General features: G+C 43.8%; 1 protein-coding gene across 1 annotated transcript in view; it reads right to left on the reverse strand.

The window, feature by feature from the left end:
- Positions 1 to 14,864, reverse strand: part of ABCC12 (ATP binding cassette subfamily C member 12) — an 89,331-nt gene that overhangs the window by 56,603 nt on the left and 17,864 nt on the right. The window contains exons 3-6 of the mRNA XM_057313884.1: positions 9,279 to 9,447; positions 5,503 to 5,658; positions 2,253 to 2,400; positions 1,732 to 1,965 (exon numbers count right to left, since the gene is read on the reverse strand). Of these exons, the coding sequence (XP_057169867.1) occupies positions 1,732 to 1,965; positions 2,253 to 2,400; positions 5,503 to 5,658; positions 9,279 to 9,397 (657 nt within the window). The 5' untranslated portion in view covers positions 9,398 to 9,447. The remainder of the gene's footprint in view (positions 1 to 1,731; positions 1,966 to 2,252; positions 2,401 to 5,502; positions 5,659 to 9,278; positions 9,448 to 14,864) is intronic.

A 14,864-nucleotide genomic window follows, 5' to 3' on the forward strand; every position in this document is an offset into this window, starting at 1 on the left:
GAGAGAGGGCTAGCGCCTTACCCTTCATCTCTCTCTCCTTCTTCCTGCTGAGTTCAGAGGAGCAACGTGCCTGGCTAAAAAATTTTTAAGCCTCCTTTGTGGAAAGAGTATGGCCATGTGACTGTGCCAAGGGCCATGAGATAGATATAAGACAAAAGAAGTATCAAATGGAAGTTTGGAAATGTTCCCCCTAAAGGGAGCCAACTGAACTTAGAGGACATGCACCTTTATTCTTCTCTCCTTCCTTTTACCAGCTATCTGAAACATGACGGGCATGGCTGGACCTCTAGTACCCGTCCTGAACCATCATGGCAGCCGTGCACTAGGGTAGTGACAAAGAGAGGGAGGAAGATCCGGAAGTCCCCATACCAGCCCTGAAACGCTCTTTTCCAGACTCCTTTTGCAAAAAGTGGAATAAATTCATCTTGCTTAATCTACTGTTATTTTGGATTTCCTTTTTTTTTTTAAGATTTTATTTATTTATTTGAGAGAGAGATAGTGACGGAGAGCACAAGCAGGGAGGAGAAGGAGAAGCAGTTTCCCTGCTGAGCAGAGAGCCCGATGCGGGACTCAATCCCGGGACCCTGAGATCATGACGTGAGCCAAAGGCAGATGCTTAGCCAACTGAGCCACCCAGACGCCCTATTTCGGATTTTCTTATTCTATGCAGCCGAGTTCGTCTTAACTGATACAGGATGCTTTGGACATAATGAAAGAGCAACTGCAAGAAAGAAGCAAGTCTTCTCCCTTACATCATGCCACCTGCAGTTCCCTTGACTAGGGAAATTTTATTGTGTAAATGGTGAGAATTTTATTGTTAAGGTTCAAGGGCTTAAGAAAATATAAATTCAGGGCACCTGGGTGGCTCAGTCAGTTAAGCATCCGACTCTTGTTTTTGGCTCAGGTCATGATCTCAGGGTCGTGAGATCGAGCCCCATGTTGGGCTCTGCACTGGGTGTGGAGCCTGCTTGAGATTCTCCCTCTCCCTCTGCCCCTTTCCCCCACCCTCTCTTTCTCCCTCTCTATAAAATGAAAAGAAAGGAAATGAAAAGAAAAGAAAAGGGAGAGAAAGAGAAAAAAAGAAGCAAAGAAAGAAGAAGAGAAAGAAAGAAAGAAAGAAAGAAAGAAAGAAAGAAAGAAGAAGAAAAGAAAAGAGAAGAAAAGAAAAAAGAAAAGAAAAGAAAAGAAAAGAAAAGGGAGAGAAAAAGAAAAAAAGAAGCAAAGAAAGAAGAAGAGAAAGAAAGAAAGAAAGAAAGAAAGAAAGAAAGAAAGAAAGAAAGAAAGAAAAAGAAAAGAAAGGAAAAGAAAAGAAAAGAAATTCTGAGGTCCAGCAGGCATAGTCTTTATTATGGCTTTAACACCCCAAACTCTACACAATCAGAATTATTGGATCAATTCCTCACTCATTTTGTAAAAGCCTGTGATGTGTCCCATACTGCCTCGGTGCCCTGTTGACGGCCAAAGGGATCGAATGAGGTCGCCCCCAAGCCCTGTCTCAGCTGGAAGAGGGAAGCCTTTCCAATTTCTTCAGCTTGAAAGGAGCCTTCCTTTCACTGAACCCCTCTGATGTTTTCAGTCTCCATCCCCTCACTTCGCAGGGAGATGGGATAGAGTGGGCAGGACATTGGGCAAATGAAAAGAAGGCATATGTGCCATCCAGGAAGCACATCTCACTCATATGCAGAAAACGCAGGATTTAATTTTCTAAAATGAAACTCTGGACCGGCTTACCTCGCCAACAGAGATGTGTGCCAGAGTCTTGAAGGACACCAGGTTCTCGAAAACCAGGGTGGAGACGGCCACCTTCAACCGGATTGCTGTGCGGTAATTTATGGCCCAGGCAAGGGCCCAAAAGAGCACTTTGGTAAACTCGGTAGCGAAAAGGGCTATGCACAGGCCAACGCCAACCCAGACGTTCCTAGAAACGCTCTCGGTCTGCTGAAGGATTTGGTGAATGAGAACCGTCTGTAAAACAGCACAATGGAGAGAGGAGAGGCCACTGGGGTTGAGGGTGGAATAGGGAGCCTCAGATAATGTCAGCAAGCTGACTTTACGAGGCAAACTTTTTAATTAATTTCAGTGGCGGCTGCTGTGCTTGACAAGGATTAGCTTTATGAAAATTTGCCCCCAAGGAGCTCGAAGATAATGACAATGTACTAAACCCACCAGCTCGTACAGAAAGTAACTAATGCCATTCTTCGCCAGTCTGGGGACCTGTGTGACAAGGCGGGAGAAGGGCCGCCCCCACTCACCGGCCCTACGGCGGCCATGATAATGCACAGGATGTTGGCCACAATGTCCATCAAAACTCGTGTCCTCTGGAATTTCCAGACCACTCGGCCCAGAGAGGCTTCCTCAGGACCCACCCTTTCTACCTCTTCATCCCAAAGGATTCGAAATCTGTGATGAGAGAACAGGAAGAAGGAAAGGGACTTACATTTCCACTCGCTGTTTGAAGCTACTTCCACAGACAGACCTCTCAAGGGCGCCAGCACAGCCCTCATCCCTGGGCAGTGGCGGCCCCCTGCCAGCGGCACTGATGCTCTTTTCCTCTTTTCCAGGGCAGATGGGGTATGGGAGGGGCAGGGGGGCACAGCCCTGCCACAGGCACCGGCTGGTACCTGGCCCTTGGGCAGTGTCCAGCCCCTCATTTCCTGCTCCTACTGCCCAACTCAGGCACAAAACCAGTTCTGATTAAAAAAAAGACAGAGGCAACAGGGAAATGGCAAGAGTCATCTCCCCCAGGGCAGGGAGGAGTTTGTCCGTTTCAAAGATCTGAAAGAAGGTCAGTGTGACACGAGTAGGGTAAAGGAGGAGAAGGGCTGACACGACACTGGGAGGACAGGCAAAGCCAAATCTCTTGGGACCTCACAGTTCTCAGAAAGGAGGTTAGGCTTCTTTTCTTGAGCAAAGGAAGCCATTGAAGGTTTTTAAGCCGAAGTGCTAAGATCATTTTACATACCTAAAAGAACGGTCAGGTTATCAGGGAAATTCAAATCAAAACCACACTGAGATACCACCTTAAGCCAGTTAGAATGGCAAAAATTGACAAGGCAGGAAACAACAAATGTTGGAGAGGATGTGGAGAAAGGGGATCCCTCTCACACTGTTGGTGGGATTGCAAGTTGGTACAGCCACTCTGGAAAACAGTGTGGAGGTCCCTTCAAAAGTTAAAAATTGAGCTACCCTATGACCCAGCCATTGCACTACTGGGTATTTACCCCAAAGATACAGACGTAGTGAAGAGAAGGGCCATATGCACCCCAATGTTCATAGCAGCACTGTCCACAATAGCTAAATCGTGGAAGGAGGCGAGATGCCCTTCAACAGACGAATGGATAAAGAAGATCTGGTCCATATATACAGTGGAATATTACTCAGCCATCAGAAAGAACGATTTCTCAACATTTGCTGCAACATGAGCGGGACTGGAGGAGATAACGCTAAGTGAAATAAGTCAAGCAGAGAAAGACAATTATGATATGGTTTCACTCATTTATGGAACATAAGAAGTAGGAAGATCAGTAGAAAAAAGGGAAGAAGAAAGGGGGGTTAACAGAAGGGGGAATGAAGCATGAGAGACTATGGACTCTGGGAAACAAACTGAGGGCTTCAGAGGGGAGGAGGGTGGGGGACTGGGACAGGCCGGTGATGGGTATTAAGGAGGGCACGTATTGCATGGGGCACTGGGTGTTATACCCAAGTAATGAATCATGGAACATTGCATCAAAAACTGGGGATGTACTGTATGGTGACTAATATAACAAAATAAAAATTATAAAAATAAATAAATAAAATAAAAATAAAAAACCGGTCAGGTTGCTGTGAGAATAGTGGATTATAGGGGAACAAAGGCAAAAGCAGGGGGACCACAGCAGGACACTGTTGACCTCCAGGGGAGAAGTGGCAGTGGTTTGACACTGGACTTAAGAGCAGTGCATCTGAGGAAGGATGGACAGAGACAACAGGACATACTGATGAACTAGATGTGAAAGAAAAGGGAAGGAGGATCAAGGACCCCAATTTTCTGGCTCAACCAGCTGTGTGAATGGAATTTGTCAAGAAGAGAAGAGCATCATCAGGTTGGGGCCCCGGATCAAGAAAGCAGCTTTCGATAGAAGATGCTTGTGAGTCACCCAAGGCCAGCTGTCCAGTTGGACGTATATGAATTCAGAGTCTGGAACAGAGGCACGGACTCAAGTGGCATGTTATTAAGAGGCCGTGTTTGGTGTTGAGTCTTTGCAGTGGATTGGCTCCCCTAGGAATAGGCACAGCATGGAAGAGAGGAGGGTCCAAGCTGTTGTTGGATAGATGGAAGGAAACACTAAAAACAGAAAAAGAAGTTCAGACAAGAAAAGTAGAAGGAAAATCCAATACTCCATAGGCACTGGTCCAGCTCCTTCTCTCTGATCTCACAGGCAACTTTCTCCAGACTGTAAATTTGGGCAACTACCATTGAATGAGCTATCTGCAGCCCACGGGTGAGGGAAGCACAGTTGTAGCCCTGATGAAAACTCCCAGCCCCTGAAGCACAGACTGCAGGCTACGCCTTGCCCTTTACCCCCTGTGGCCAAAGATAAGAAGACTCCCAGGAGAAACAAATGCAGAAAAGGCTTAGAGAAGTTCCCCATTGTTTAAGACATTATGATTCATCACAACCTCAAAGGTCAAAGCAGCTGGTAGAAAGAATGAAGTTAATGTCTCTATCCTTACGCTGACATGGAAAAGTCTTTATAATGCTTTCTGAAAATAGCAAAATGGGTAACATTCTATAGTATGCCTCACTTTGTTTAAGGAAAAAAAATATGACATGTAAGTGGGAGGAAGAAGAGGTACTGATCTGCGGAAGATGGCACCACAGGACATACTTAATTAGAGAAAATTCTGGACAGATCCACAGCGACATTTCACGATGCTGACCTCTGGGGAGCAGAGCAGGAGCGCAGTAGGGATAGTCCCACGGCTTGCTCGTCTGTTGCCTTCACATTTTTAGAATGAATATGAATTAGGGTGAACCCATGAAATTTACATTTTTTGCAAATCAAAATTGTCAAATATTGGCAGTTTCATTTGGTTCAACCTAAACTTATTTTGCAATATGAAAGCCCAATAATGATTTTTAAAGTAAAACAAAACATGACGCCTGGAGCTGCACTCAGCAGCACCCCGGCGTGGGGGGGGGGGGGGGGGGGGGCTCCGGCCACCTTCGTCCTGAGGCAGTGCTCCTACAAACCAGAGACAGCCCAGCCAGCACGCTCCTGAGCCTCAGGCTGTAGCCCCCAAGCAGTCCTTTTTCCACACCCCCAGTCCTCACCCCCGCAGACACTGGGCCAACAAGTTCAGTCAGCCCAACCCGTGTTTCAGAGAGCCGTTACCAAAGAGGGTCTCCAAGGACCTGGAGGTGTCCATTTCCACACCGGGAAAGGGGAGCCCTCAAAGGGCCCATGGGCTCCTGCATAGGGTGGGCTCCTCTCCTGCGGTGACCCAAGGGAATCCTGGTACCTTTTGGCATTGGTGTCCGATGAGTCATATGGTGACAGCGGGGGCAGGGTATCCACAGTCAGCGTGTGCTTGTAGCCTTTAACCATCACTGGTGTGAGCCAGGAAAATGTAGCAAAGGAGAACAGTCCCGCGTCATCCACAGGGTTGGGTGCCAGCCTAAGACAAACGAGACACTCCAGGCTCCGGGGCATAGTGGTCATTGCCCTGAGTCCCTGGCTTGAGTTCTTAGCCGTAGTAATATCCACAGCCACACTTAGAAGCCGCGATTCCCACACGTTAGCCCTCTGAGCAGTGGTGTGTGCTGGGACTGGCTCATACCAGTTTGTGAGAGCTGATTGTAAGATTTTCAGGAGTTTTGCAAGTTAGTTGCCAAACATGGCTGATGAGGGAACAGAAGGCAAGCTGAGGACAAAGGAGAAACTGACACCCCACAACTCCTAACCCCCCCCCCCCATGGGATGTACGTGACATTCCTCAGGCACTCCTGGCTGCCCTAAAGGACAAAGAAATAGTTAACTTATACAGACCACAATCCTGCAAGACTTGGGTCTCCCTCAGTTTACAAATGTTTTAGCAATCTACAAGAACAAAGCATTTCTATCAATAACCTAGCTTCCAGAAGGGAATATAAATACAATTAAATGTCCTTATAATCTGCAGCCTCCAGGAAGTTCCCAACTATCTTCATGTGAATGCCTTACTAGAGGGGGAAACAACCTTAACTTGACAATGGCAGGGCCTCTGGTATCCTGTGAGTCTTCTTTAACGTATGAAAGTACTTTCTTGAAACCCCCCTTTTTCCTTCCCTCCCCCAACCCCATCGTATATAATCAGCCACCCCTCACACCCCGGGGCAGCCGCTCTTTCTGCCCACGGGTCCTGTCCCCCCCCCCCGCCCCCCACTTTAATAAACCATCATTTTGCACCAAAGACATCTCAAGAATTCTTTCTTGGTCATCAGCTCCGGACTCCACCCCACTGAACCTCACCGATACCCTACAACTTCATCAATGGCCAGTATTAAAAATTACATAATTTTAAATAAATAATCTCAAGGACAAAGGTAATAAGTACTTGAAACTCATCACTTCCTAATTATTTTACTAGATTTTGCTAGTATCTATGATCTCTAGATTATGCAAATCTGTTGCGTCTATATGGTAGAAATAGCACATAACAGGGCGCTGCTGCGCGTCTCTTCCCAACATGGCTCTCAGTGACATCACACTGGCTTGAAATTGGCCATGGTGGGCCAGAAGAACTGATAAATGCTACAAACCACAGAATTTTTTTAGTGAGCCAGTGTTCAAGCCTCATGACCATCCCGTGGGAAAGAGGGCACCTGACCCATTTGTCATGAGGAAATGAAGCCCAGAAGCTGATCATCAGAGAAGTGAGGTGCAAGTCTTGTGCTCTCAAAAGGATGGGGAAGGTGCAGAGCAGGACATGCCTCCATGGCGGGGGGGGGCGCCGGGCTGGACTTTAGCAGGCACATGCTGGAGGCAAACTCATGGTTCTGCAGATCGGGAGGATGGAATGAATTAAAACATTTAAAGTGCTCCGGCTACATAAATACTAGCTAGCAGATAAGACAGGAAGATGGAGGAGGGGAAACGGAGGAGGAGAAAAAAGAAATGGAGAGGAGAAGGAGGAAAAGGAGGACAAAGAAGTAAAAAGAGGAGGAGGAGAAAGAGTAAACAGTCGAGGAAAAGGAGGAGAAGAAAAGAAAGAGGAAGAGGAAATGAAGGAGGAAAAGGCCTTGGTTTTGCCCTTGAGAAATTGACCCTCTAAGACAGAATAAAGCCAGAGACGTGGAGTAATATCTACTTATTACTAAGTCGTTAGTATGTTCTGGACCCTGTAAGAGGTTTATATTTGTAGCAGATGCTGTCAGGATGCCCTGGGTCACAGACTCTTGGCTCAAGCTGACAGCATCCCATCTCGAATGTGAGCTATGCCTCTTTTCGCCACCTGTTTCGGTGCCTTCTTGGGAGCATAACTGCAGCCCAGAATTGCAGAGCACGGATGCCTCCAGGGGCAAATCTTAACGAATGGAGTATAGGAGCCCCTGGATAAATGCACCCCCTCAACCTTTGGGTGGAAAATTGTACACCTTCTCAGAAGGGTAGAATCCAGTCCCCATTCCTACAGCAGTGACACTGATGACACCATGTTGTCCTTCCCTGACTCACTTTCCCTAAATCCTCCCTCCTGCTTCCTGGGATCACCTGCAGCCAAGTTCTCAACTCAGGCTCTGCTTTGGGAGAACTCAAGCTAAGAGAATATTAACAATGTACTATGTACCTGGCACACAGTAAAATTTTCTAAAAAGCGGCTTTTATGATAAAGTTGTACATTACCTCATAGCATTATTACAACGAATCAGTGGAATGTACAGAAGGGAAGTATAATGATACCATTTCATAGACAAGAACATCATGGCACAGAGAAGTTAAAGTACTTGACCAAAATCTTCCAGTTGATAAGTGCTGGAACAATGATTTAAACCCACTGCTTGCTGACTCCAGGATCCCGTCATTCTCTTAAGCACTATACCACATTGCCTCTCCACAAAGCAATAAAAACTTAACCAAAACAGTGAGTAGTTATCGCTTTCCTGCCTGGGGCTAATTATGGTAGCCTATTCCCTCACCTTTCAACCTTCACCTCTCCCCTCAGAGGGCTCAAGCTGCATCTTTGGTCCAGAAATTCTAGAAGAGAGCAATGCTGTGTCAGCTTACTACAGAGATGCCACTTGGCCTTCTGCTGTTCAGAGGACAGGACACAGGGCCGTTTCCATGTAGAAAGGGCAGCATTTTATAATATCATGACTAATATAATATGAATAATATCACATCATATCATGTTACAGTTAAGCATGTGAGCTTGAAAGTCAAGCTGCATGTGTTCCTATCCTGCAGTTCAAACTTGACCCAATTCCTTCTCCCCATTTCTATAACAACTCTTTGGAATGTGAGCTAGCAGCTGCTTCCATCACTAGGTCTAGCCTCTTTCTCCACATCTTGAATCTGAACTGACTTGTGGCTTAATTTGGCCAATAGAATGCTGTAAATAAATGGTGTGCCAATTCTGAGCCTGAGTCTCAAGAAAGCCTATATGCTTCAACTCATCCTTTCAGCGGTCGACCGTAATACTAAGCGATCAAGCCCATGATACCCTGATGGGGATTGATAGCCCACGTGGCCCACCTGTCCCCACTGCCCCAGGCAACAGCCACCTTGCCGACCAGCAGATTTATAAGTATCCAGTGACCAGATGAATCACCCAACTGCGCCCAGCTCAAGTTGCTGACCCAACTATAAAATTGTATGCTAACTAAATGGCAGTTGTTTTAAGGTTCTACGTGTGAAAAGTGTGTGTGTTACAGAGAAAAAGCTCACTGATGAACTTTGGGCAAATTACTTAGCTTCTCTGTGCCTCACTTCCCCACCCATCAGATAAAGATAATAATACTTCCATGGTGGCTGTGAAGAGTGAATGAGACCATGTTGGCAAAGTACTTGGACAGATGGATTCTGGCACAACAAAAGCTCTCCTTAAACACTGGCTATTGTCTCCCTTTCACCAAAGGATAATAAGAGTAAAGAAGTGGTTAATAAATGGATGGATGGATGGATGGATGGATGGGAGACAAAAACACAAGCATATAGAGCAGCAGCATGGGGAGCAGGGCCAATGTCTACTCTCCTGATGAGCTAGAAACTAATTCTGGAAGTTCTACCCTGGCGCTCCATCCAATCCCCCACCTGGCTTACCTTGCATAGGGTCTCACCGGGATCATGGTCTTCAGGCTGTGGTCATATCTTTCTATAAAGGATCTTCGCTGGCCTCGCCGATCCAGATCTGAGATAAGGTAGGGGCCTTCACCCACCATCCTGATGGCAGCCTGGAGCCCTGGGCTGTTGGCCTAGGAACACTTTCACTCTGCAGCAGGGAGATGAGGAAGGTCACTGAAAAATGACGACACTCTGGAATGGGATCCACCCATACTCTACCCACATCAGCTTCCTTGCTCTAACCCCTTAGACAGTTTCACCAATTAGCTTTCTACATTTATGGATCAGGTGGGGGTTGAGGGGTGAGGTGTGACCAGAAACCCTGCCACATCTCTCAACTTCACTCTGAGGTTTCCTTATTAGCAAGGACATTCAGTGCCTCTTCTTTCCCATTTTGGGTTGACTGGGAGCAGAAAGCCTATCATGGATTGTCTGTTGGAAGCCAGTCTGTGGCCAACCCTGAATCCCAGACCAACAAAGAGCTCCAGGAAGGTGTGTTTGCTGTCACATAAATTCGCTTCACATAGACCGAAGTTTGTCACGCACACACCTCTTTTTCTTCCTGCTTCTCTCAGATACTCAGAAGCTTGTGCATCCACATTGCCCCATACCCAAGGGCTAGAGACCTCCAATGAGACTACTTCTCAGGAACAGGCACATCTGGACAAGCCCACATTCCCCCCACTTCTGGGACAACTGCCCCTAAGGAAAGCCAACAATCTAGGTGGAGAGAACACTTTTTGGAGTGCCTGTCCAGTCCATAAAGCAACCACCCCATTCACCAATCACCTAAACTTAATGAATAGAGAATAATCCTTGAAGGTTCTTCTATTCCTGGTTTCAATCCTTTCCTGAATGAAACCCCAGCTCTATTCTTCCCCTAGGGTTCCATAACACCTCCCTCCTTATACGCTAGAGATGAATTCTCCCTTTTTACCCAAATTATCTTGAGTTGGTTTCTGTCACTTACCCCCAGAGGCCTCACTATTATATATATATGGGGGTCCCATTACCATGAATTTTCTCAGGAAGATTTCATGGCTAGAAACATCAAAAAAAACCAATTCCCATCAAGGTTGTAATGACTGATAATTCAATGACAGAGTTGGAAATGTTCTCTGATTTAATCTTTTACAAACTCTTCATTATACAGAAGAGGAAACAGAACCTCAAAAAAGGGAAAGGATGAGAATATATGTAGCAATGGCACTAGTATCATGGCTGAATAAGACAATTTTTGTGTTTCCCCTACTCCCAACAACAATTTGGCATCTATTCACCAGCAAAAATGTCCTTCTGGGAGCGGTGGGATCCAGAACCATACGCCAAGAAACCCAGGAGGAGTCTTGCCCACCCATATATCAGGTAATGGACATAGAGATCTTGGTCCTGGCTGTGAGCCTTGAATGGCCCATGAACTGGCTCCAGCCCCTCTTGGCCACGGTCTAGGAGCCCCTGAAAAATATTGCTTTGGACAATCACTAAGGACAAGGGAACATTTGGGGAAGTCCAGGTTCCCAGTGGAGAATTTCCAGCACACCACTGGAGCAAGAAAATGTAAGTTTGGCTATATTGGAGAGGGAAAGGAGAATAGCTTGACTTTATCCACACTATCACTGCCCCAAGGCAGCGTTGCTTAGGGCCAAAAGAGATCTTCTCAGCCCATGATCTCTCCCACAGGGGAAAGTGAGAACTGGCTTCCAGAGCTGGCATCCAGCTATGCAGGATGCTGGCAAAGAAGCCTATTTTTCTTTCACCACATTCAGAGGACTAAATTCTGAGCTACATGACAGGGGCAGGAAGAGGCTGCAAGAGAGGCACATAGGACTCTTGGAGGGCAGTAAAGGAACATGGATCCTATTAACTGCATCACAGACTACATCAAGAAACTTGCCCTTGAGTCTCTGAGGATACCTCACTCACACATGCATCCAACTGGTTCACAGGCACCCTAGCATTCAACATGCCTCATCTACACACACACCCATCCTGCGGCCAGCTCCCTGTGTATGTTGCCAACGGCAGCAGTGAGAGGAAGCTTTGACCGACAGCTAGTGAGCATGCACAGGAAACCACACCAAATCCGTGGACTAGGAAACAACCACAAACTTGAGCTTTAGCACCACTTTTGGGGAAACAAAAGGGAGGCTGTCAGCACCCACCCCAGTGCTTTGCAGGATTGAGAGAAAGCATATAGGCTTAAGAATTCTGCCAAAGGAAGAGCAAGAAGTATGGAGCAGACATACCCATGGAAGGTCTGAGAAGGCCCTAGACTCCCCAACAAGGATCATGGAAGGTATTTCTGTCCCAGAGGCAGTTTGTAAAGATTGGAGGAGGTAACTGATATTTCAAACATGAAGACAGCAATGCAAAACTTCAGGGAGCATGAAAAATTAAGGAAACGTGATACCACCAAAGGAAAATAATAATCTTCCCAAAGATATGGAAATCTGCAATTAACCCAATAAAGAAGTGAAAACATCTGTTTTAAGGAAACTTGATGAGTTACAAGAAAACACAGAAAGACAATTCAGATATATTAGGAAAACGATACACAATGAAAATGAGAAGTTTAACAAAGAGACAGAAATTATTAAAAGAACCAAACAGAAATTCTCGTGGTGAAGAAAACAATGAATAAAATGAAAAGTGTAATAGTATCAACAACAAAAAGAATCTATGAGCTAGAAGATAAGAACTTTGAGATTATCCAGTCAGAGGAGAACAAAGAAAGAAGAATAAAAAATAGAGTGATGAAAGCCTATGTGATCTATGGAATACCGTCAAAAGAAAGTTTGCCAATTGTTGGAATTTCAGAAAAAAGAGGGAGAATGGGGCGGAAGACTTATTTAAAGAAATAATGGCAGGGTGCCTGGGTGGCTCAGTCAGTTAAGTATATGCCTTTGGCTCAGGTCATGATCTCAGGGTCCTGGGATCAAGCCCAGAGTTGAGCTCCCTGCTCAGCAGGGAGTCTGCTTCTCCCTCTCCCTCTGATCCTCTCCCCTGCTCATACTCTGTCTCTCAAATGAATAAATACAAAATCTTACAAGAAAAATTTTAAAAATTAAAAAAAAGGAACTAATGGCTGTGATGAATTGCTAAATTCTATTCCCAAAACTAATATTACACTGTATGCTAACTAACTAGAATATAAGTAAAAATTTAGAAGGAAAAAAAGAAAGAAAGAATGGCTGCAAATTTCCCAAATCTAATTAGAGATTTGAATAGCCAAGTTCATGAAGGTCATAGGTCACCAAAGAAACTCAACTTAAAGAGATTCTTTCTAACACACCTTATAATAAAACTAGTCAAAAGCCAATCAAAGAGAGAATCTTAAAAGCAGCAAGAGAAAAGAAGCTTGTAACTTACAAGGGAACCCCAATAAGGCTATTAGTGATTTCTCAGCAGAAACCATACAGGCCAGGAGAGTGGAATGATGAATTCAAAGTGCTGGGAAAACAAAAACAAAAACCTACCAACCAAGAATACCTTAACTGGCAAAGGTATTATTCAGAAATAAAAGTGAGATAAAGACTTTCCCAGGCAAACAAAAGCTGAGGTAGTTTATCACCACTAGATCTGCCTTAACAAGAAATGCTGAAAGAAATTCTTCAAGCTGAAATTAAAGGATACTAATTAGTAACATGAAAATATGTAACATACCAACTAATGTAAATATATAGTCAAATTCAGAATACTCTAATATTGTAATACGGTAGTGCGTTAACAATTCTAATAGGAAGGTTAAAAGACAATAATTTTTAATAAATACACAATACAAAAAGAGACAAATTGTGACAATAATAACATAAAATAGAGGAGTAAAAGGGTAGAGTTTTTGTATGTGATCAAAATTAAGTTGTTATCAACATAAAATAGACTATTATATCTATAAAATGTTTTATGTAAGACTTAAGGTAAAAGGTTTTTAAGCAAAAACCTACGGTATATTTACACAAGATATAGAGAAGGGAATCAAAGCATACCACTATGAAATCATCGATTCACAATGGAAGGCAGCAAAAGAGGATGAAAGGAACAAAGGAACTACAAAATTGCCAGAAAACAGTAAGCTGGCATTAGTAAATTCTTACCTATCAATAAGTACGTGAAATGTAAGTGGATTAAATTCTTCAATCAAATGGCTTAGAGTAGCTGGCTGGATGAAAAAAATAAGACCCAACTATGTGCGGCCTACAAGAGACTCACTTCAGCTTTAAAGACACACATAGGGGGGCGCCTGGGTGGCACAGCGGTTAAGCGTCTGCCTTCGGCTCAGGGCGTGATCCCGGCGATCTGGGATCGAGCCCCACATCAGGCTCTTCTGCTATGAGCCTGCTTCTTCCTCTCCCACTCCCCCTGCTTGTGTTCCCTCTCTCGCTGGCTGTCTCTATCTCTGTCGAATAAATAAATAAAATCTTTAAAAAAATAAAAAAAAAATAAAGACACACATAGGCTCTAGGTGAAGGGATGGAAAAAGGTATTTCATGCAAGTGGAAACCAAAAGACAGCAGGCATATCTATACTTATATCAAACAACATACATTTTAAGCCAAAAATTATAACAAGAGACAAAGAAAATTAGTACATAATGATAAAAGGATCAATTAATCAAGAAGATATAAAAATCATATATACATATATTATACATACATACACACACATATATATGTTGTGTAAATATAAACAGATGATAGATGATAGATAGATAGATAGATAGATAGACAGATATGTTTTAACGATGGAGCACCTAAATATACTAAGCAAAGACTAACAGATCTGAAGGGAGAAATAGACAATAGTACAATAATAGTAGGTAACTTTTTTTAATTCAATTAGTCAACATATAGTACATCATTAGTTTTAGATGTACTGTTCAATGATACTTTAATATTCCACTTTCAACATTAGCTAGATCATCCAGACAGAAAATCAATAAGGAAAATCAATAAGGAAACACTGGACTTGAACTACACTTTAGACCAAGTGGAGCTAACAAACATATAAAGAACATTCTGTCCAACAACAGTAGAATACACATTCTCTCAGGAACACAGGGAACATTCTCCAGGATAGAACATGATAGGTCACAAAACAAGTCTTAGCAAATTTAAGAAGACTGAAATCATACCAAGTATTTTTTCTGATTACAATGGTATGAAAATAGAAATCAATAACAAAAGAAAGCTGGAGAGTTCACATATATGTGGAAATTAGACAACACATTTCTGACCAACCAATGAGTCAAAGAAGAAATCAAAAGGAAAATGGAAAAAAAAAAAATCTTGAAACAAAGTGGAAACACAATATACCAAATCTTGTGGGATGTAGCAAAAGTAATCCCCAAATGGAAGTTTACAGTGATAAATGTCTACATTAAGAAAAATGAAAGATTTCAAATAAGTAACCTAACTTTACACTTCAATGAGCCAAAAAATGAAGAACAAAGTAATCCCAAAGTTAGCAGAAGGAAATAGCAAAGATCGGAGTAGAAATAAATAAACTAGAGACCAGAAAAACAATAGAAAAGATTAATGAGACTAAAAACTGGTTCTTTGAAAGGAT

Source organism: Ursus arctos, unplaced genomic scaffold (genome assembly GCF_023065955.2).
Source record: "Ursus arctos isolate Adak ecotype North America unplaced genomic scaffold, UrsArc2.0 scaffold_19, whole genome shotgun sequence".
NCBI classification, from domain to species: domain Eukaryota; kingdom Metazoa; phylum Chordata; class Mammalia; order Carnivora; family Ursidae; genus Ursus; species Ursus arctos.